Here is a 22,985-nt window from a genome sequence, read left to right as displayed (position 1 = left end):
AAGTAAAGAATGGAACAAAACTTACAGAGGTAAAACAAAACATGAAATTCAGCATAAGCATAATTCATGTTCCTAATGAGAACTGAAAAAAATCAAATTTTTAACAATATTCAAATAAAAGAAAAATTTACTGAAAGGATAAAATGCAATCTATCAAATATCTTTATAAAATTTTTAAGGAAGTACTAGAGATTGAACCTGGGACCTCGTGTGTGAGGCGTGCGTTCAACCACATATTTTACGTCCATATGCTTAGGCGATATGGTTGGAATAAATGAAATAAAATAATAGTATTTCTAGTTGATGCAACTTTTGAGTAATTTTTATACTTTGTTTTGTACTTTCATACAATACTTCATTGCTTTTTTTAAACACACAAATTATCCTTTACAAGAAAGTTGTTTGGAGATACAGATTTTTTAATAAGCTTACCAACACATTTCATGTATTATTTGTTGGAACTGCAAATTGGTAATGACTTTCTGGAAGGCAGTTTGGCAGAACGTAGGAAGAACCTTAGAACTTTTTATCTTTTTTACACCAATAACCCAGTTTATAGGAATTCATCCTGAAAGAATATACACACCAAAAGCTTTATCCCATCATTATTTTATATATGTTTTATATACTGAGAAAAACCTAGAGCAGAAATGCCCAACTGTAGGATGTTGACCAAATAAATGGTAATGGCAAGGGAAAATGCTAATTTCTCCATGTCATTAAACTTTATGCAAAACAGGTTTCAAAAACAATATGATCTCAAATGTGTGTGTGTGCTCTCAACCATAATGATTGGTAATCATTTTTTTTGTACTTTTCACTTGCTCTACAATGAATCTGTATTTAATAATCAAACTTTGTAAAAAAATATGTAACATCTAAGATGGAACAACTACTGTATAAGTTACAAACTAAGATTACTCTATTTTTCAACTTTTGAACAGTCTGCCAGTTATTGAGCACTGGGCAAATGCTGAAGGGCAACTGAGATGTTGAAAATTAGCATATGTAATATACATACTATCATACAAATAAACCTAGGTTGCTGGAGTTTATCACTTCATTAACAGCTTGCCTTTAGGAAAGAAGGCTGGGCATTCATCGTTGTTGGTTGTAGGATTTTAATGAAAATTTCAAATACATGCAAAAATAGAATGGTAAAATGAACATCCCTGTACCTCATCACCTAATCTAGAGTTACTATTCCCTAAGAGCTGGAAGGTGACACATTTGAACATTAATTTTATAGGAAAATCTTGGGGGGGGGGGGAGGGATGTTGAGTGCTATTGGTCAAATTTTAATATAAAAACAAGTTGGGGGAAGTGGCTGTGGCTCAATCAGTTGGGCTCCCACCTACCATATGGGAGGCCCTGGGTTCAAGTCCCAGGGCCTCCTTGTGAAGGCAGGCTCACTCACGTGCTGCGGAGAGCTAACACAGCAAGGTGACACAACAAAAGAGGGAGACAAAAACACACAAGTGCGTATAGCAAATGGACACAGAGAGCAGAGAGTATGCAAAAAGCCACGGGGCGGGGGAAGCGGTTAAAAAAAAAAAGTTGGGGGGAAGCAGCTGTGGCTCAATCCACTGGACTCCCTATGCCCTGGGTTTGCATCGCGGGGCCTCCTTGTGAAGGCAAGGTGGTCCATGCCCACGGAAAGTGGATGGCCCATGCCACGCAGAGCTGGCACGTAAGATGACACAACAAAGGGAGACAAGCAGACACAGAAGAACACACAGTGAATGGACACAGAGCAGAAAGAAAGCAAGCCACAAGGGAGGGAAATGAATGAATTAAAAAAAAAAAGTTGGGCCAAGTATCTCATTAACAAAACAAATGTGCTGACTCTATCTTAGAATTCTAAAGGATGCTAAAGCTTTAAGATTAAAAAAAACAAAAACCCAGTAAGTATAACTGATCATAACATTAAATAACTCACTTTTTGGTACTGTAAATGTAGCAGATAGATTTCGAGAATCATCCATGTAGAGAAATACAGCAAAAGCCCAGATAGTCTATTTTGCAATGCATATCCGAGGAAATAGGACAAAAACAGTAAAATCGCTGTCCTTAAAATATATCTTACGTATTCTACATGTTTCCAAATCTGTCCAACTTAGGACAAAATGACCTTAATATAAAATACCGAAACAGCTATTATATAAAACCCACTGATACAAATCTGAATTCCAGTGCTTCTATAACTACTGATTCCTACAAGCTTTACTGCTAACCAATTAGCATTTTAGCAAGTGTGCTGTCCAAATATGCTGTCCAGACTCAATGAATAGAAGAGCCTAGCATATAACAGGCCCTTAATAAATAAGACTTTGTTTTCCACACACACTAATGACCAGTGTTAGTGTTTAGAAAATTCCTTTAAAAGATCTTTGCTTCAGTTCTTTTTAACATCTAAGCCTGTTACCTTTAGAATTCACTGTTTTGTACTAGTTTCCTCAGTGATAAAATGGGGATAGCATCTGCTCCTATCAACCCAATGTGGTGGTTGTAACAATGCAATTAAATAAAGGACATGAAAAGGCCCTTGGATTTCTAAAACTAAGATTGATTTAAAATATTTTATGCTGAGATATAACCAATCTTTGAATTGTTACATTATATTTCCATCATCAAAACAACCAGATGAGTTAACTAAATTTGACTCCTGTCAAGAAGACATTAACTTAAAATAGAATTAGTTCAAATACAGACAGGCATTCAAGTTTGAATATCTTCAATATACAAGTATGTAAAAGAAAAAAAACAAAAGGCTGAATCTTCGTGTTGTCATTTTTATTTAACTTTTTTACCTTTTAAAAAGTTTTTGGCACTACAAGTTTCTGTAAAGAATAGAGGTGACAAATTTAAAACACATGAAATTCTTTCCTAATTCTTAAGAACAATATATATAAAGTCTGAAGCAACCAAAGTATGAATACAGCTAATAGAAAATAAAGAATGTAATTTTTAAAATTCTCTCTTTATACAATTCATCAAGGTTAAACAAAACATAAAATTCCCTTAAAAATAGGGTAATAAAATAGATGAAATTTGTATCACACAACTTGGTGATACTAGTAAAAACTATAGTTCATATTTATATACAAATAGTACAGTCTTTAAAAACAGTCTTGGAATTTAAATAATCTATCTATACGTGTTAAAATTTTAAATCAGGACCTGATTTGTTTTGCTTTCCATTAACTGTCACTTTTTCTGCTGAATGTAACTGACATTGAGGTACGGATACCCTTGAGACAGCAGGATTGGCTGGTTGCTGTGCATCGGTAGACCAGCTGAAAGAAAATGGACTCGCATTACTCCGACACGTTTCCTCTCGGTGGGTGGGGACAACGCTCTCTACACCGACGGGTGGCACATCTGTCTGTTGGACACAACACAGACAGGAGACTGAAAGGCTTGTGCCTATTTATCTGACAACCCCTTAGAATTAACTTGTAGCTAGTTCTCTCTTTTTCTATTTATATAATAAAAGGAGATGAAGCAATGTCAAAACATTTCAGGGGCGGGGGGAGGAAGGTAGGGAAATGTGGATATGTGAAAAAAAGGAAAGAAGAAACCAGAGATGGAGGGGAGGAATCAAGGGGAAGAAACAAATCAGGGAAGAACTTACACTTTCCCCTCTGAAAAGGGCTTTGTATAAACAATAATCACCTCCCTCAACCCTAGTTCTTTGCTCAGAAGAAACTAACCATAGTCAATGTTCTGCCACTCTCTTTATAATACAGGGGTGGCTTCTTGAACATGGGTAGGTAACAAGCCTGAGAACCATACTGGGGGAGGGGGGTGCTGGACAACCTCCCCTGAAAGTTATTTCATTGAGTCAACATTTCCTGAGTGCTTTTAATTTCTTGAACTCCTAGCATAATTGTAATGACTGGCTAGATATGTGAACTCCTAGGTTAATGATATCTGAAGGCCAGACTCAGAATTGCATTAGAATGGAGTTACCTTTGAGGCCAGTAGGCTAGATAAAATGCTACAAGTTTCTTTGGAATTCCCCTTAGTTTGTAATATTTATTACCTATATCAAAGCCATTATTGGTACTAGATCACCAGTAGTTTAATTCAAGTCCCAGTTTTAATTTTAAAAATCTGACCATATCTCTATTCAATTAAAAAAACAACTATTTGACTCCCACTGCTTACTAAATCAAATCCAAACTTTTTCATAATATGGTCTCAGCCCCATCCTCTCTAGCCTTATCACCTACCCATCTTTGCCATTTACTCCATGCTCTAGCCTTATTTTCTCATACTTCTTCTATGTCAGGCGAAAAAAGTGACTTTGCATATATTATTTCCTCAGCTAATAATACCCTCTTCTCCAATATAGAAAATCTCTTCCAAGATCCAGTTCAAATTTTAAAATCTGTGATTTCATTTCTGGTGTCCAAATCCTGCCCCCTTGATCCTTTCTACTAGGACAAAGTTAGCTGATCCCTCTAAGCTCCTATTATTGTCTATTTTACATATCAGGGTCTCATAATAAAATGTTAAGTATGGGGTTTTGTGTTACTCAAGCTTAAGCGATAAACACAGTCTGATACAGTACATTCTCATTAAATGTTTACTGAATGTATGAGTTTTGACTCCTATACTGGCCTTCACTGAGGCTCCCTGTTCTCAAACAAAACCCAGTTGGCCTGTTAACTAATTTGTGATCAATGGTACCTTGAGTATAGAACGGTTTGTTGGGCTGAAATCTGGCATTTCCCTGATGCATGAAGTTTTGATGCAAACCATAAGGCCACGAAGCTGGGACAAGGGGGAAATGGGGACGTGGTGCATGTTCCCAAGGAATTGGAGGATTTAGTCCTGGAAAGCCTGGCTCTGCATTGTAACAAGAAAAGAAAAACATTTTAAAGCATCAGTCCGTCCATTCAAACATTCATTCATTCCACAAAAACTTACTGTATACCTACCATTGGCTAAGAGCTATGCTAAATGCAGAAGACAACCAAAAAAATTTTTTTAAAGAATCAAACAGTGTGATTGTACTCAAAAGATTTCTGAGACATAAAAGAAAACATAAACAACAACTGCTATAACATATACAGATGATGCTCTGAAGATGGGGTACTAACCAACCTGATGATTGATTAAGCTGAGTTTTGAAGAACAAGGAACAAATTAGGCAAAAGGGGGAAGGAAGGACATTTTAGACTGAAGGAACACCATGTCCAAGAACCTAGAAGCATGAAAGCAAGGCAGATTTGATTTAAAAAAAAAAAAAAAGGTATAAAAGATAGGGATAAAGGGAGAAAAGGCTACAAAAGCAGGGTCTGTATTTCATGTTGCCACCTATCCAAGAATCAATTATATCTCAGCTAGGAAGGAGATCCCATTAGGAGCTTGAGGCTTTGTGATGTAATAGTTGAGAACTTGGGCTTTGGAGCCAAATAGGTCTAAGATCAAATCCCAGTTCCAAATATTACTAAGGTACGATTTTGAACCTCAGGTTGTTATGAAGCTTAAATTAGATAAAAATATAGTGGCTTGCATAAGTTCTGGCATATAAGTAAACACTCAAAAAATATGAGACCTACTTTCTCTGGCTAACTATCTCCACCAATCTTTCCTTTAAAATGTATCTTTAAGTAGATCTGTCAAAACGCAGTACACCTCCTAAATCTTCAGAATCGTTTCTAGTGGCTTCTTTTCATTCAGGGTCCATGGTATGCTAGGAAATAATCTGAAAGATACCACCTTTACCTACTAAACCTAGCAGAAACTCAAATTAGGAGGTAAGGGATGAGGAAGAATAGGGAGCAAAGAAGCTTCAATCCACACTAGCCACAATCTTAAACCTTGATCTTTTCAGGAGGTAACAAAGCAGCTGTCTTTCACAGCTGGCTCACTGCAAGATTGTAAAACCAAGCTACAACTAACGGCTGAAGCTGGAAGGGTTCAGGGTTTACAAAGTTAATGAGACTGGGTATACAGATTTAGGTCATTATCATTTGAGATATGCTATTTTACCCTAAAAGAGTTTTAGGATATATTCCAATTCCCCTTCCCCATTTTTCAAAACCAAGTATTTTAATAATATAAGTAATATAATCCCATTAAAGATAATTTCAAAAATGGGGAAAACAACTCTCACAATCTCCTACTCTAACACAATTGCTATTATTTTAATATATTACTATCCAGTCCTTCCATTTTAAACATAATAGTAATTTTAGCTTTAATGGTAATTGAGATGTGTGTCCATCCAACAAATAAATATTGAATAATACTTCACAATATGAATAAAGTATCTATCCTACATCAGGCATTATACAGGATATTAGGGAGACTATGACAGACAATACACAATTTTTAGCACAATTTTTAGCCTCTAGAAGTTCAGTCTAGTGGGTTATGTAAACAAGTAAACAGGCAATGTCAATATAGTGTCCATGGTAAGGAAACACAGAGGAAAGAAAGGATACCTAATACAATTAAATGGAAGACAAGATTAACATGGCTTAAGAAAGTCATCCTGAAGAAAGTGATCTAAACTGAAAAATGGAGGACAAGTGAGTTATCCAAGCTTTGGGGCAAGGCAGAAGTAGATGAGAGTGAGCAGCAGCATATTGGAGAGAACATTTCAGTCAGAGGGAACAATCTGGATAAACCACCAAGGGTAAAAGACTGCACATGGTGAATTTGTGGGATGTTAATTAGTTCATTATGGCCGAAATAGAGATCAACTAGTGGTGGGGAAGGGGTTATTTGAAAATAAAAATTGAGCCAATATTTCAACAGGCAGAGACTGTCTTCATTGTTAATAACTAAGTGACTATTACGATAGATGTCATGGCATATACAATACACATTTGTTGAATGAAATAAGCAAAGGCCACATTAGAAAGGCTATATATGCCACATACGCTTTGATCTTGGAAATCTAAATGAGTTTCCATACTCTGGCATTCCTGTTCAGGAAAACACATCTGCATTATTCCAAAAGAGTTCTAATGGGTTTCCTCCATAATTAGTGTCCTAAGGAATAGCATACTTTTGTTTTAAATGATCCCTAACATCATTCTTTTAAAAACTGATAAAGGGATAGAATCCTACTTAAACTGTACTTTAGGGTAACCACATAGTTAATAAGGAAAAGTTCTTCATAGAAGAATCCCCAATAGTAAATGAAAATTTTAAAACCTTTAATGAAATAATGGATCTCAGCAATAATTATCAATGGCAGTTAAGACCACTAAGTAAAAATTAATGAAGAACTTTATAATGGATGGTATAGGTTGCTATCACCTGAACTCACTAATCAATTTTATATTCAACTAAAAGAGGAACAACCAGACATAAGTTATTCACTTACTTTCAACTTCGTACTTCCGTACTTATGTACTTACTTACTTATTTATGGTACTAGGGCCAGAGATTGAACCCAAGATCCAGGATTGAACCCAATGGGAAATTGGCACTCAACCACTGAGCTACATTGGCTACCCCAAGATGGCTTTCTCATTTGTTGTTTGTTTTGTTTTTAGGAGGTACTGGGGATCAAGCCCAGGACCCTGTATGTGGAAAGCAGGTGCTCAATCAATTGAGCTACATCCACTCCCCATAAATTATTTCTGAAGCAAGGGAATAGGAAGTATACAGCACCAACCAAGAAATATTCTTGCCAACATAAGGAGCCTGAAACTAACTGAGCCTCAAGAACTAACTACCAGTTTACAGGATATGGGGAAAGAAGTACATATAAACGTACATATAAACCACTGTTAAACAAGGATACAATCAATCAACTCCAGAATGTGGGAAATTCTAAATAACTACTGACCTAGTTTCTTCAATAAATACTTGGCATGGGGAAAAAAATGGTGAGGGAGAACTGTTATAAAGGAGACTTATAACAACACATGCAATGCATGAACTTTCTTTGAATCCTGATTTAAATAAAAAATACCTCATTTTAGAGAAACGGAAAAAACTGAACAAGGACTAGGTATTAGATGATAATGATACGGTAACGGTATTGTGGCTTTTTTTAAGGAAATACAAGCAAGTTTACAAGTGAATTTGATCCAGTGTCCATTTGATTACATACTCAAAGCAAAAAAAAAAAAAAATTTAATGGGAAGGAGAGGGTCAGATAAAATAGCAAATACTGACAACTGTTAAAGCTGGGTAATGAATACACGGGGATTCATTATAATTTACTCTCTTATGTTTATGCTTTTAAATTTCTATAATAAAGGATTTTACATTAAAAAAAAATCACTAAACTAGATTTATGATATTTTTTAAGTGAACAGAAAATACATCAAAATAATAGTAGTTATCTCTAGGAGTTGAGAATAAAGATGATTTTCCCTTTATTTTTTGTTCTTTTATATATATAACTCAAAAAAAAAAAAAAACACCTGTAACTTTTTAAGACTAATTGCTGCTAATAATTTTTTTTTTTTTTTTTAAAGAATTGTTCCTTCCTGGGAGATAGTAGATTCTAAGACAAAGAGTGGAGATTTTGAAGAAAGAAATTGGTTTAAATCTTGGGTGAACCTTGATGAACTATGATAGCATGACATGACAGCCTTTCAATTTCATCTGTAAAATGAGTAATAATAATACCTATACCAAGAAGGGTCGCAATGAAAATTTACAATAATAATACATTTATATGAATTACCTCATTTAATATCCATAACATCTCTGTAGTTAGATATCATTAATATCCCTATTTTACAGATTAAACTAATGCACATAGAGATTAAGCAACTGCCCAAGGCCACATAATAAATGGCAGAGCCAGGATGCAAATCTAGGCAGTCTGACTCAGAGCCTGTGAGTAACCTTTTTGTAATCCTATATTGCCCCTCTATAAATATTGCTTGCCACCTTTTCCTCACCTTTTTCCCCCAGATTCAATTGATAATTCCAACCATTCAAACAGACACACAGAAACAAAAGAAGGAAGTGTTACCCGAATTCCCCACTGCACTGTTGTTCACCAGGGAGTTTGGAGCCACAGTACGAGGCCAGTGTCCATCATGAGAGGAGCTAGGAATTGCCACAGATCTGGCAGCAGGCTGTGCAAAGATGATGCTGGGATCATTCAGGCCAATATTGCTGGGAGCACTGCCTGGTGCAGAATGGATCACCGGGCCATGGATGGGCCAGGAAGGGCCAGGAAGTTGGAGGGGATGCATTGGCAATAATCCCATATTGTGCAACGGAGAATACTGAGCTGGTGGTGACTGGGGAAAATTATACATAGGCATCTGGACCTGATGGGGGGGCTGGGATCCCTGCTGAGGTGGGCCAAGCTTGGGTTGGGATCCTGGCTGTGATGGAGGCTGGGTAATGGCAGCTGTTTGAGAAGAGTTCTGCGGAAATGGCTGGGGCTGAGGGGAATAAGACGGTGAATCAGACTGCAGAGAGAAAAAAACAAATTTTCAAATTAATTTACAAACAATTTACAAAAGCACAGATATTATCAAAATGCAAAATTCTGGGTTTATTTCATTAGAATATTATATACAGAATACTAAGTTATATATAATAACCAAAAAATCATAAAAACCTTATTTTACAAGAAGAACTTTTTCCAAAGTACTCATGCTATCTCTCAGATGGGCACCGTACTACCTTTTTATTACCAAAGGAAAAGAGAGACCAGACATTATTTCCACAATGTAAAACCCATATTTACAACTGCAATTTAGAAATTTACATCTAAACATCTCACAATTACTCTCATTCAGTCCCTCAGCAAGTATTTACTGAGTGTCAATTATGTACTGGGCATTGTTCTAGGGACTACTAATGCCATGCCAACATGCATGCACTTATGGAGCTTATTTTATGGGGGTGAGACAGAGGGCAGATAAAGATGACAATCAATTATAATTAAGTATAATAATCACTATGATAAAAAAAAGATAAAGTGTATAATAAAACTGCAAAACAGGAACAACTAATCCAATTTGAGAGAAGGAGAAAAGAGAAGATCAAGGAAAGCTTCCCAGAGGAAATGACCTTTAAGCTGAAACTCAATGTTAAGTAGAAACCAGCCTAACAAGGGAAAATGAGAATGAGAAGGGAAGTATTTCAGGCAGAAGGAACATAACTGAAGGTCTATCAGCACAAAAAAGCATGGCTCTTTAAAGAAACTGAAATGTGAAAGAATTTCATTATGACCAGAGTAAAAGGACAAGGGAATGGCAGATCTGGGGTTGGAAAGCTAAACAGGGGCAAAGGTCTTGGAAGCCTTGTGGAGGACTTTAAACTTTATTCTGAGGACAATGAGAAACCACTGAAAGGTTTTAGACAAGTCTGGGAACACAATAAATTTGCATTTTAGAAAAATTATTCTGGCATAAGATGTGAAATAGAGAATTAAAAAAAAATAACCAATGAGACTGGTTAGGAGGCTGTTATAATTCAGTAGTCCTGAGACAATTGTAGCTTGGGCAAGGGAACTACAATAAGGAAAGATATAAGGAAATATGACTGTAAGCTACTTTTAAAAGGTAGAAATAAGGATTTCATGACTGAGTGGATGTGGGGATTGAGGGAGAAGGAGGAGTCTTGAAAACCAGATCAGTAGTGGTATCGTTCACTAAGATGGAGATCACAGGATGAAGAGGCCAAGTTTGAGGGTTAGAGAGAAATAGGAGTTACATTCCAGACAGGCTGAGGTACCTTGTTACACATAATAGAGATGTCCAATACACAGACTCTTATCCAAAGCTCAGGCTAGAGAAAAGTGAGGGCTAGAGGCTGAGACTGGAAGTTAGGAGCAGCACAGGAAGTGGTTAAAGCATATATTTTGGAGTCAAGAGAGGCTGAGGGTTCAAGCAATGACTTAAAAGTATCTGTGGCCTCAGGCAAGAAACTTAAATCTCAGTTTCTTCATCTGTAAAATATAGATAAGAGAACCTACCTCATAGGTGTTATGAAAATTAAAGAATACATGTAGAAAACACAAAGACCAAACTCATGAGAGTAGATACCCTTTGGTAGAGGGGGAAAGAGGGTAGAAATGTGAATGGGATCCAAGAGAGATCCAAGAGTGAATGGGATCCAAGAGGTTTTCAAGTGTGGGTGATTGCTTTAAGAGCAAAACTAACAAAATGTTAAGAACTGTTAAAACCTCGTGGTGGTACATGAGTGTTCATTATTTTCTATTCTTCTGTACGTTTGAAATGTTAACAACAAACAAGAAGAAAGCATGCAGGTATAGCACAGAGTAAGCACTCAACAAATATTAGCTAATTTTATTATTATTGTCATTGTTATGTAATATTTATGAAAGTGTCAGGTACATGGTAGGTATTCAAATGTTGGGAAGCAGGGACTGTTCCTAATTATTTTTTTCCCATTTAAAACCCTCCCTACTATTGCTCTTCAAATGCTCTAAGAGTTTTGCCTAAAACACAGGTCACATCAGAATTAACATTTTAAATAGTTAAGAGCTTTGAAGCTAGATAGACCTGGCTTTCAATCTTCTAATTTCTCTTATTCTCAGCTTCCTAATTTGTAAAAATTGATCATACTAATACCAACCATTTCACACAGCCATTCTAAGGATTTAAATTTGATAATAGTAAATGTGAAGCGCTGAAACATATTATCAGGTTTAGAATAAGGACTCAATTCACCTTGAATTAAGAAATACAAGGTGAATACAGATTTAGACAAAGGTTAAGAGCAACTCCATAAAACTAACATAAAACTTATGAGACTGAATCCTAATTCCATACTCTTGTCTATTGAAAGGTGTATTTCATTAAGTAACCATATATCCAGAATGAAGAGATACATTAAAGATTCAGGCAAACAAAATGCCATGCATATATATTGCCCTAACAGCACTAAACCTTCACTAAACATTTTTATGACTGTTTTATTAATGGTACTGATATTTTTCCATTAGGCAAAGCCTAAAACCTCAAAATCATTACCATATTTTAATCCAACCAACAAGATAATTATGTAGTTCTTATTTTACATATGAGGAAGTAAGCTAATGGAAGTTAAAGTAGTTTACTCATACATCTCAGATATAGTTACTCCAAAAGAGTAAAGAAGTACTCATTCTACCTTATAGGCTTAGAAATATATACCAGTCTGAGCAATAAATCCCTATCACCCACAAAAGATAGTGCTACCTTCCTCTCAAGACTATTTGCAGGCAGAGTACTTACACATTCTGAGGACTGTCTAGTCCTTATGGGCTGATCCCCCTGTTGTTGGGCTGAACCAGCCACCTGTTGGGCATTTACAAGGTTACGGACCAGCTGGGCTGCTAAGAGAAAACATCGCAAAGAAAAATCAACAGATAAAGAAGTAGCAGAGAAATCAATAAACTTCATAAGTCTTATGAAGAGTCTCAAATCTGAGATTTTAAAAACTTGGGCTTTTAAACTATCAGTTTGTGAAGGACTTGCAACAACTAGTTTTTAAAGTCATTTAGTAGTCCTGCAGATCCATTTAAAAAATACAATGGTTTCTAGAAACAATCAAATGTCATACTGTTTTTCTAAAGGAGATAGCATATTTATTTAAGAAAATGCATTCTGCAACAAGAATGTGTAACTTGAAAGCACTTCTAAAATATTCTAGTTTTTTCCAATAAATTCTCATTTCGAAGTTTATTTTACTATTTGATTCACAAAATTCCTTGTGAAATACAGCAGGATTAAGTCTCCCTCTCTCACAAAAGCAGTGGAAAGAACTATAGTTTCTCCCAGTAAAGAATCTCTCAAAGAGTATTAACTTTGAGAGCAAAAGAAATAGATAAAAGAGCCTGATTCAAACCCAAATACCTAGAATGAGTTGATTAAGTATTATACATCAAGCTGTTGGTATCTTGATAATGAACATATCCAATTATTGTTCAAAGTAAGAGCCTCACTATCTAATTTTTATCTCTTTAAGACCCAATATCATACAATTAAGGTTTGGAATAGAGAAGATCAGGTCCTTAGCACAAATTCAATATAAATTATATTCTTTGCACCAGAGACTGTTTTTGGCTTTTTCTATTTACCTGCCACACTGCTATTCCTCTGACGGGCCAGCTTGACCTCTGGGCACTCCCTTCGTACATGTCCTGCATCTCCACATATAAAACATCTGAGGTCTCTGGGGTCTCTAAAGTCTCGAGTGTCATGGAGATCTCGGGGGTCAAGAAGGTCTCGAGAGTCTTTCTCCTCTTCATTCCCTTCCTTTTCTTCTTCACTGTCTTTCTTCTTTAGTCTAAACAGTAAACTGCTGATACCAATAATGTGGGGCTAGGGACTTGTAAGCTGAGTGAGTCACAGACCAAACTATTCAAGAGTGTCACAATCACAAAGGGACTAACATGCTCACTGTTTCATGCATCATGTTTGTGAAGGTAAGAGAACTCACATTTATAGCACACATACTCATATGGCAGAAACTGGATATTGCAGTAGTTTTAAAATACACTATAAAATGTAAAAAAAATATTTTTAATATCAAATTTTAATACTGCAACAATCCTTAGAGGTTGGCATTTATTATCTACATCTTTCAGAGGAAGAAAATGAGGCTCAAAGAATGCAAATGTTTTGCCTAAATTTAACAGTCAGAAAATAGCAGTGATAGAAAGTTCCAAGTTCTTTATTTTAGGCCAGACTTCATTAAAGAAAGGATTTCCCTGGGTAATTAAACATGATATAGACACTCCAGAGGAAGAAAAATGATGCTTCATAGATAAATTTTTAGGGGGTATGTAAAGATGTGTATTCCTCAAGGTAAATAGTAGATATATCTCAAAGATTCACATATTATATTCTAATTAATGGTTTCCATGACTGTGAGGTCCTTGGCAAGAACCCGGTATCTTGTACATTTTTTTTTCCTTGATGCATAGTACAGGTCTTGCCACATAGTAGATGTCAATAAATGCTCTTCAATAAACAAACAAAAAACCCCTGAATGAATTAACAAATAAATGAACAAATGAATGGTACAAGATACCATTATACCATAAATAAATCTCACCCCATAAACAAAATACTATTCAAATGTACATTTACCTAGGATGCAACTCAAAGCCCTTAACTTTCTCACTTAAACATTTCTGAACACAGCTTTATCTAGTAATTAGCCTCACATTTATTTTCCCTGTAATGTTGATATATAATCATTAGCCAACCTTCTCCTTTTAGGGCAGTCTTTCATGTAGTGGCCTATTTTTCCACACACACGGCAACAACGATCATTGGGAGCCAGTTCTCCATCTGTTAATACTCTGGAATCAAAGAAGTACTCCTGGGAAGAAAATGCAATATTGCTAGAAAAAAATCACTATAAAACCTTTGAAACAAAATGGAAAGGAAACCAAGATGCAATAGTGGTTGAAATTTTAAAAAGGAAAATGAAATATTAACAATATTTCATTTTAAATAAAACTAAGATATGAGAATAAGATTCAGAATCATCATCAAAAGCATCACTGCTACTCATGTAACATTGCTAACCATTTTATATATTCATTTACTCATTCAATCTGCAAGATGTGAATAAGCAGATTATTTTCAACCTTATTTTATAGATGAGGCCCATAGTAAAAAGGCTGGTAAGTAGCAGATAAACAATTTAGAGCAATGGTTGTCTGACTTTACAAAGCTCAAGCCTTCTGCTATACTAAGTTACTTCCGGGAAGAAACTATTCTCTTTACAAAAGCATTTCTCCTGAGTATTATGTAAGTAAAACTGTTCTCTGGTTTATTTTAAAACATGATTTGATTTACATAAAACTTTTCAAGAACATAAAACATTTATTACCAAAAAGTGAGATGTACCTAAAGAGAAGATAGGGAACTAACAGGAAGTAAATAATTTTCCCAAGTTTTAAAAGAACCAGGCTTGGCTGGGGAATGCATGTGGCTCAGTGGTTGACTGCCTGCTTTCCATTATGAGGTCCTGGGTTCAATCCCCAGTACCTCCTTAAAAAAAAAAAAAAAAAAAAGAACCAGGCTTATTTTTGCATATGTTAGCACCTTAAAGCTTTAGCTCAGTTTTACACTGTCACAAAGACTGGCTGGCCCTAAGAGTACTCATACTTCTGGAAGGCAAGAGAATATGTCCACTTAGGTCTCTCCAAATCTATCTAAAGTCAGAGATATAAAAGACATCCCCATTAGGATGGCAGTAATCAAACGGACAGACAATACAAATATTGGCAAGGATGTGGAAATTGAACCCACATACATTCCTGATGGAAATGTAAAAGGGTGCAGCTCCTTTGTAAAACAGTTTGGAAGTTTCTCAAAAAGCTAAACATAGATTTATCAAAACAACCCAGCAATTTCACTCTAAGAATATACCCAAGAAAAGTGAAAACATGCATCCATGTAAAACACTTGTACACTTATGTTCATAACAGCATTATTCATAAAAGCCAAAAAATCAAAACAACCCAAATGTCCAACTGATGAATATATAAATAAAATATGGTATATCCATAAAATGAAATATTATTTGGTCATAAAAATGAAATACTTTAATATACTACAACATGAATTGATAAGCTAAGTGAAAGAAGCCATTTACAAAAAGGCCATATATTGTAGGATTCTACTTTTATGAAATGTCCAAAATAAGCAAATCTATACGCAGGGCAAATAGATTCGTGATTGGCTAAGGCCAGAAGCAGGGGAGAGAGGAAATGGGGATTGACTTGTAATGGGTATAGGGAGTTTCTTTTAGAAAAAGATGTGAAAATGCTACAAAATTATATTGTGGTGATGGTTACACAATCCTGCAAATACACTAAAAATGATTTAATTGTATGCTTAAAATAGGTGGATTATGTGGTAATATGAATTATATCACAATAAAGCTGTATTTAAGAAAAAAAAAAGGATGAAAGATACACTTCATATTAACTGTTACAAAACTAATACAGCTAATTAACATGTTTATCATCCTATTTTCTAACAGGATGAAAAGAAGGCCTTTCTGAATTCACTCAGTTGCTTAAAGCATAATCTATGCATCATCCTGAACTTACTCTCCTTTACCAATCACCTCTACTTAATCACCAAGTTCTATCCATTCTGTTCTTGAATATCCTTGAAGTCACTTTTCTTCCCCCCATCATTCTAATTAAGGTGGCCTAGACCTGGAGTCTGCAAATTTTTTCTGTAAAGGGCCAGATAGTAAATATTTTAGGTGTTAGGGAAATATTGAGGTTGTTATAAATGCTTATATAACAAGAGAGAAAACAAATTTCCACACTTTTTATTAAATAAATTCAAAATATGCTAATAGCCTAGTTCAGTTTTTTCATAAATTTACTAATGAGAAACATGTAATTGGTTTTGGAAAGGTATTTCACTTAATAAATGGGGTTCAATGTTCAGGTTCCTTATTAAAATTAATTGCAAATGTTTCATCTATTCTGACCTGTAATTACATTTTATGTATTTCATTTTTGAAAATGTTTTTCACAGATGAACAAGATGAAGATTCATGGTAGAGACTATAAAAGAGTGCTCTAAAGTGCATATGATGGGACTAGTCATTAATAAAAGGGAAGATAACTGCAGATGCAGGCAGATTCATAGATCTGTTGCAGAACACTAAAGGATAACAGATTTGATAGTATCTACTATTTTAAAGGAAATGTCTACTAAGATTGAAAAGGCCAGATGTGAAAAGTGAAACAAAGCAAAGGGAATACTGAAATTTGTAAAATAAACTAAGTTTGAAATAGCTCTTATAGGATGGAGGACAGGGGTAACTAAAGAAATTTAGTAAAATTATAAGACATTATTTAAAGTTCTGTTAGGGCTGAAGAATATTAATTCATAGTTATACTACATAGTTAAAACTGTCGAGTTCTATGGCTTTTTTCCATTATTGCTTAGCTGCTCAAGTACGGGCAGGTGGTGGATGGATGGCTAAATTCATTTAAAGTTACACACATAAGGGTGTAAAAGGACCGAAAGGCAAAGGAATTTAAAGTTCCTCAGATTGAACCAGGGAATCTAAGTAAAAGGAGGGAAAAAATTAAGATAGAAGGATAGCTGATGAACAGGGAAAAAATATACCAGAGTACCTACGATGTAGAAGAATAGTTGAAGTAAGGATATCTAAGTGAGCAAGAAAAGTAAAAGAAAAGAAAATACACTTGTCTTTATCTCCATTAGAAGCTAAGGGAATGAAACACATTTTTATCTTGTATGCTTTTATACCAGTGCCCAGCAGAGAAACAGGCATAAAGTAGGAACTCAATAAATGTTTGCTGAAAGAATAAACTTCACTATAGAAAATATAAGCATGAAAAACTGTACAAGGATATTTTCTACAGTCTCAGTTCTAACACTGATACAATGAAGATAATTTAAATATCCATCAAAGGAGAATAAACAAATGGATATATCCAAGATATGGAATACTATATATTAAATTCTTAAAAAGAATAAAGTAGGGAGTGGATGTGGCTCAAGTTGTTGAGGACCTGCTTCCCACATGGGAGGTCCCAGGTTCAGTCCCTGATGCCTCCTAATAACAAAACAAAATAAAAAACAAATAAACCAACAACAAGCAAGCAAACAAAAAAACCAACTCAGGGGAACTGATGTGATTCAGTGGTTGGGCACCAGCTCCCCACATACAAGGTCCACGTTTCAATACCTGGCCCAGGTACCAAAAAAGAAAGAATAGAAAGGGAGAGAGGGAGAAAGGGAGGGAGAAGGGAGAGGGAGGGGGAAGGAGAGGGAGAGGGAAGGAAAGGAAAAACTAGATCAAAAACTGGCTAGCAGGATGCGTGTAGCAGTGCTCCAAATGTATTCATCAAATACAATCAATGTACACTACACTAATGAAAGTTGTTGATGTGGGAAAAGGGGGGGGATGTGTGTGGAGTGGGGCATATGGGAACCTCCTATTTTTTTTTTAAAGATTTATTTTGTATTTATTTCTCTCCCTTCACCCCCCCCCCACCCAGTTGTCTGCTCTCTGTGTCCATTTGCTGTGTGTGTGTGTCTGCCTCCATTCTTGTCAGCGGCACGGAAATCTGTGTCTCTTTTTGTTTGCATCACCTTGCTGCATCAGCTCTCCGTGTGTGTGACGCCATTCCTGGGCAGGCTGCACTTTCTTTTGCGCCGTGTGGCTCTCCTTATGGGATGCACTCCTTGTGCATGGGGGTCCCCTACGCAGGGGACACCCCTGCGTGGCACGGCACTCCTTGCACGCATCAGCACTGCACGTGGGCCAGCTCCACACAGGTCAAGGAGGTCCTGGGTTTGAACCACGGACGTCCCACGTGGTAGGGGGACACCCTACCCATTGAGCCAAATCCGCTTCCCTTCTATATTTTTTAAAGTAACATTTTGTGTGATCTATCTATCTTTTAAAAATATACTTTAAAAAAACAAACAAAAAACTGTTTAGCAGGGAAGCAGATGTTGCTCAGGTGAATGAGCTCTCGCCTACCACATGGGAGGTCCATGGTTCAGGTCCCAGTGTCTCCTAAAAAGAAGACAGTGAGTTGGCATGATGGACATACATGACAAACTGACATAACAAGAAACACAAGATGAAAAACATAATGAGAGAAATAACAAAGCAGGGAGCAGAGGTTCCTGGTGCCTCATAAAGAAAACAAGCAAGACAGTGAGCTGATGCAACAGGCAGGTGCAGCAAGCTGACGCAACAAGATGATGCAACAAGAGACACAAGAAGAAAAAACATGAGAGCCACAGCAAAGCAGGGAAGAGAGGTGGCTCAAGCAATTAGGCACCTCTCTCCTACATTGGAGGTCCCAGGTTCAGTTCCCATTGCCTCCTAAAGACACATAGCAAGTGCAAACAACAAGGGGGTGGGAAGAAATAAATAAATATAATCTTTTAAACAGAAAGAAGAAAACAAAACCTGTTAGCAGACACACAGGCTCCTTGTGATAGGCCCCAAACTGATTGTACACCAAACGGCATTCAAGCCCAAAGATTTCTATTTCTATATATAATTGAGGACTATAACATACTATTTTTCTTTAAGATTTTTAAAAAAATTTATTCCCCCCCCACCCCGCCCCGTCCTCAGTGTGTTCTTCTGTGTCTGCCTTCATTCTCATTAGGCAGCTCCAGGAACCAATCCTGGGACATTCCAGAGTGGGAGAGAGGTGATGACTCTCTTGCGCCATTGCATCTCCCTGTTCTGCTATGTCTTATTTTCTCTCCTCTTTGTCTCTTGTTGCGTCATTTGGCTGTGCCAGCTCTCCACGTTGGCCAGCACTCCTGCGCGGGGTGGCTTTCCTGCATGGGGCGACATTCCCATGCAGGGCAGCACTCCTGCATGGGATTGCACTCCTGTGCAGGGCCGGCACTCTGTGTGGGCCAGCTCACTGTATGAGCCGGCTTACCCTCACCAGAAGGCCCCTGGCATCAAACTCTGGACCTCTTATATGTGTAGACAGGAGCCCAATTGGTTGAGCCACATCCATTCCCCATATTGAGTTATTAAGGGCTACCAGAGTTTTGTAGTCATAAACTAAAATTAGCACATTTCAGTTTACTGAGGACTCTTAATTTAGTATTCTACTAAGGAGTCTGACTGTATGCAACAGTGCTAGATTCCTACTGAACATATACACACATGTGCACAAGAATTGGAATTCCCACAATTTTGGAGTAAAATACTTAATGCATTATCAGATTTATTGTGGTTTTCTTTTATTGCTATTTTAATTAATGTTAGTATAATTATGGTTGAATGTTCCTTTTGTTCTTATATGACTCTTATATTGTTTCACTATTTACTGTTATTTCTCTCCATTATACTTATTATCACCACCTAAGAGGCTGGACAATTAAAAATGTCTGAGAACCAGTACTCTAAGGGAAAAAAGTACCAGAATTCTGCTTTCCTTTTACTCCTTCATCCACCCCACCCCCAAAGAAAGAAGAGTGCTGAAAATGGATTGAAGAAGTTCAAGGACATTCATTATACAAAAACATTAGGGTCATGACTTCTCTTTCATGAGATCTCTTCTCTTGAAAGTCTTTTTCTCTTTGAAAATAAGACCACCTCCCACATGGAATGAAGAGCCTTCCCACCCATCAGAAAGCAAGCAAAAATAGAAGATACTATCCCACTTAGTTTAGGCAGAAAGAATTCTCTCAGTTCCATGCCATCTAATCTACCTCACCAGGGCTACAAGATTAGAGTAGAAGCACCAGCAAATAATTATTTATTTTCTGTTGCCCTCTTCTCTAGATATATTCTCATAAAGATTTCTAGAGATAAAAGAAAGGCAGTGGGTAGCAGCTCAAATTAAAAATTCAAGGATCTTGGCTATCTACCCTTCATTCACTAAATAAAAAGTATTTAGTACATCCTATGTGCCAGATACTTTGCGTGTCATAATGGTGAATCTTACAGATATGGACCCTGACCTCTGGGAACTTAACAGTCTAGTGGGAGACAGAATTTAACATAAATTAAATGCACACAATCACATTTACATTACATGTATATACCAGTCACTATTCTATAATAAGTGCAATAAGCACAGGGAGCTATGACCATCTCTTTCCCTATTCCAAACATCAACTGGGAAATAGAATTAAGTTTCTTCTACAAAAAAAAGGTTCTATAAGAAAAAAGAAAATATACATAATTCAAATTATATAAACTTACAGCTTCTCTGCCAATGAGGGGATAAAAAGGAGTACCAAAAAGTTTCCGTCCATTGATAAATGCCTTCATGATGAAATTGGTCACTATTGAAGAAAGAAGAAAATAATAAAGATGCAGGCAGTATTGTATTAGAGCTTTAACAGGAGAGAATTGTTATTTAAAACTTACTTTTTCTAGAAACTCCAGCACCAAGATTATGATTCAAGTCAAAAGGGTCTAGAAAAGATATGGTTTTTTTGGTTGTTAAGAATTATGTTCATTTTAACATAATGTACTCACTAATCATAACCAGTGTTTAATATTACATATACTCACATCATCCAAAACAGCAAATTATTCTTTTAAAGTTATAGATGGAGACGGAAACTAATAAAAATCAAAAGGAAGAATCTTCCAAATTCTGACATATTTCAGTCTGCACCCACCCCCATCCCAATTTCCTTGGCCAAATGACACTCTGGCTTTTTTGTTTTGTTTTGTTCCTGAATTAATATAAACTAAATGATTACCTTCAATTGCAATGCATTTGGATGTCCACTGCTTCTCGAAAGTTGTCAATAGCTTTTTCTGCCGAATGCTAATTACATATTCCTTAAAATCAAACTCTTCAGTATAGAAGCGAAGCAGTCCCAACCAAAGCTCTCCTAATGTTTCTGTGTTCTTTCCAAGTGAAGGTAAACGTTTTTTCTACAGGTAAGTTAAAAAAAGAAAAGGAAAAGAATGTCTACAGGTATTCAAAAAATGGACAGCAAATCCAAGTAAAATTCTCAAATGAAATTAAATTATGCAAATCCTAACATGTATCAGTGAACATTCTATAACATAAAACTATGAAAACATTACCAGTTCTTCTGTTTTATCAAAGAAAAAGGCATTCCATCCATCAACCATTCTCTGTGGAATCTGTTTTCCATCAAAGATCTGCATTAAAAAATTAATTTTATTATTAGATTTCAAGCCAGCCAATCCAAAGACCTAAATATTCTATCACTTTTAAATTTACCTATTGTAAGACCTACTGAAATACTTCTTCCAAAAAGAATATGTCAGGATGATATAATATGATGCCAAGTATTAATGAATAAAATGTATCTGCAAGACCAAAGCTGGCAAAGAATATATTAAGAGGATGAGACTCTACAAATGACACATTTAATGTTACCTAACTGGCCTATACCAAAATATACTCAACCTAAGGTTAATGAAGCAAAAGAAAGAAAATGAAAATAGTTTCAAAGGATTACAGATGTAAACATATACAAGAAATATTATCTAATGATTCTGCAGCCAAAGGAAATCAATAGCATTATTTGTTTTGGAAGAGGACTCTAGTAACTTTAATCAGTTATTTACATCAGATGAGGCCAAGAAGCACCTGAACTTAAGTGGAAAATCAGGTAGCTTTTCCTGACATCCCAATGAAGACTGTAAATCATCATTATTAATTATGAATAATAATTTACTATCCTAAAGAAGGAGTGAAAGGGGGGAAAGCAATGCTCTTTTGAAAGAAAAACGTATCCCATGAGATGGATGTATAGGCATAGCTGACCTCTAAAAGCAAATTGAATAACTTTTTCCTAAGAGAATTTTAAGAAGGAAATGTAATGAAATGGAAAGTACAATAGGCTTTGAGTCAGCAGACCTCATTTCTTGTCTTGGTCCTGCTAAGCATTTCATTTCCCAATGAAGATGAGAAAATATTAGAATTAGGTCAGTGGTTTTCAAATTTTATTTTTCTTTTAAGCTACAGAATCCTTTCCAAAAATGGAACTTTTCTTGAAAGCTTAATATATAAAATAGATAAAAGCAAAGATACAGTGATGGAAGCCTGAGTAGAAAAAATATATCCTTATCTACAATCCCCCCCAAAACACACACAAATGAGACCCATTTAGGAGTTCCTTTGAACCGCCAGTGCTTAACTGAATACTGTTCTCTACTAGCCCAAAATCTTCCATATAGTGAATACTTACTATATTTATAAAATGAATGTATTTGCTCTGTAAACATGTTTACATAAAGACTCAAGTTCCCAGAGATGTAAGCTAATAAGTTGCTTTTTATATTTTATATTTACACATAATTTAAATACATTTACCAAGAATCATCTAACATAAGTTCTGACATTTCATAAAATAAAAAAGGGAGTACCTGGCAATTACAGATAACATCTAAAACAAGATATAAAATCCTGCCCTCAAGAAAGACACAAAGGTTTTAAAAGAGGCCAAATTATATTTTACCCTTGTAGATTAGGATGCTGTTATAGGTATTCCATGCTTTGTATAATATTATTTATTTTCCAGACATTGAAATAATAAAAG

The 22,985-nt window shown here is 35.8% G+C and overlaps 1 protein-coding gene across 12 annotated transcripts in view; it reads right to left on the bottom strand.

The window, feature by feature from the left end:
- Positions 1 to 2,778: 2,778 nt before the first annotated feature.
- Positions 2,779 to 22,985, bottom strand: part of TUT4 (terminal uridylyl transferase 4) — a 155,062-nt gene continuing 134,855 nt past the window's right edge. For 2 of the 12 annotated variants that reach the window (XM_004476506.4, XM_012518801.4), the window contains exons 21-30: positions 21,502 to 21,579; positions 21,168 to 21,345; positions 20,827 to 20,874; positions 20,659 to 20,741; positions 14,165 to 14,280; positions 13,031 to 13,254; positions 12,186 to 12,286; positions 8,960 to 9,407; positions 4,696 to 4,854; positions 2,779 to 3,296 (exon numbers count right to left, since the gene is read on the bottom strand). In XM_004476506.4, the coding sequence (XP_004476563.1) occupies positions 3,208 to 3,296; positions 4,696 to 4,854; positions 8,960 to 9,407; positions 12,186 to 12,286; positions 13,031 to 13,254; positions 14,165 to 14,280; positions 20,659 to 20,741; positions 20,827 to 20,874; positions 21,168 to 21,345; positions 21,502 to 21,579 (1,524 nt within the window). In that variant the 3' untranslated portion in view covers positions 2,779 to 3,207. Of the gene's footprint in view, positions 3,386 to 4,695; positions 4,855 to 8,959; positions 9,408 to 12,185; positions 12,287 to 13,030; positions 13,255 to 14,164; positions 14,281 to 20,658; positions 20,742 to 20,826; positions 20,875 to 21,167; positions 21,346 to 21,501; positions 21,580 to 22,985 lie in introns of all 12 variants that reach the window. The other 10 variants (XM_058303582.2, XM_012518804.4, XM_058303583.2 and 7 more) reach the window with 5 other exon arrangements.

Source organism: Dasypus novemcinctus, chromosome 9 (genome assembly GCF_030445035.2).
Source record: "Dasypus novemcinctus isolate mDasNov1 chromosome 9, mDasNov1.1.hap2, whole genome shotgun sequence".
In the NCBI taxonomy this organism is placed as follows: domain Eukaryota; kingdom Metazoa; phylum Chordata; class Mammalia; order Cingulata; family Dasypodidae; genus Dasypus; species Dasypus novemcinctus.
This window is presented reverse-complemented; position numbering and strand designations above follow the sequence as displayed.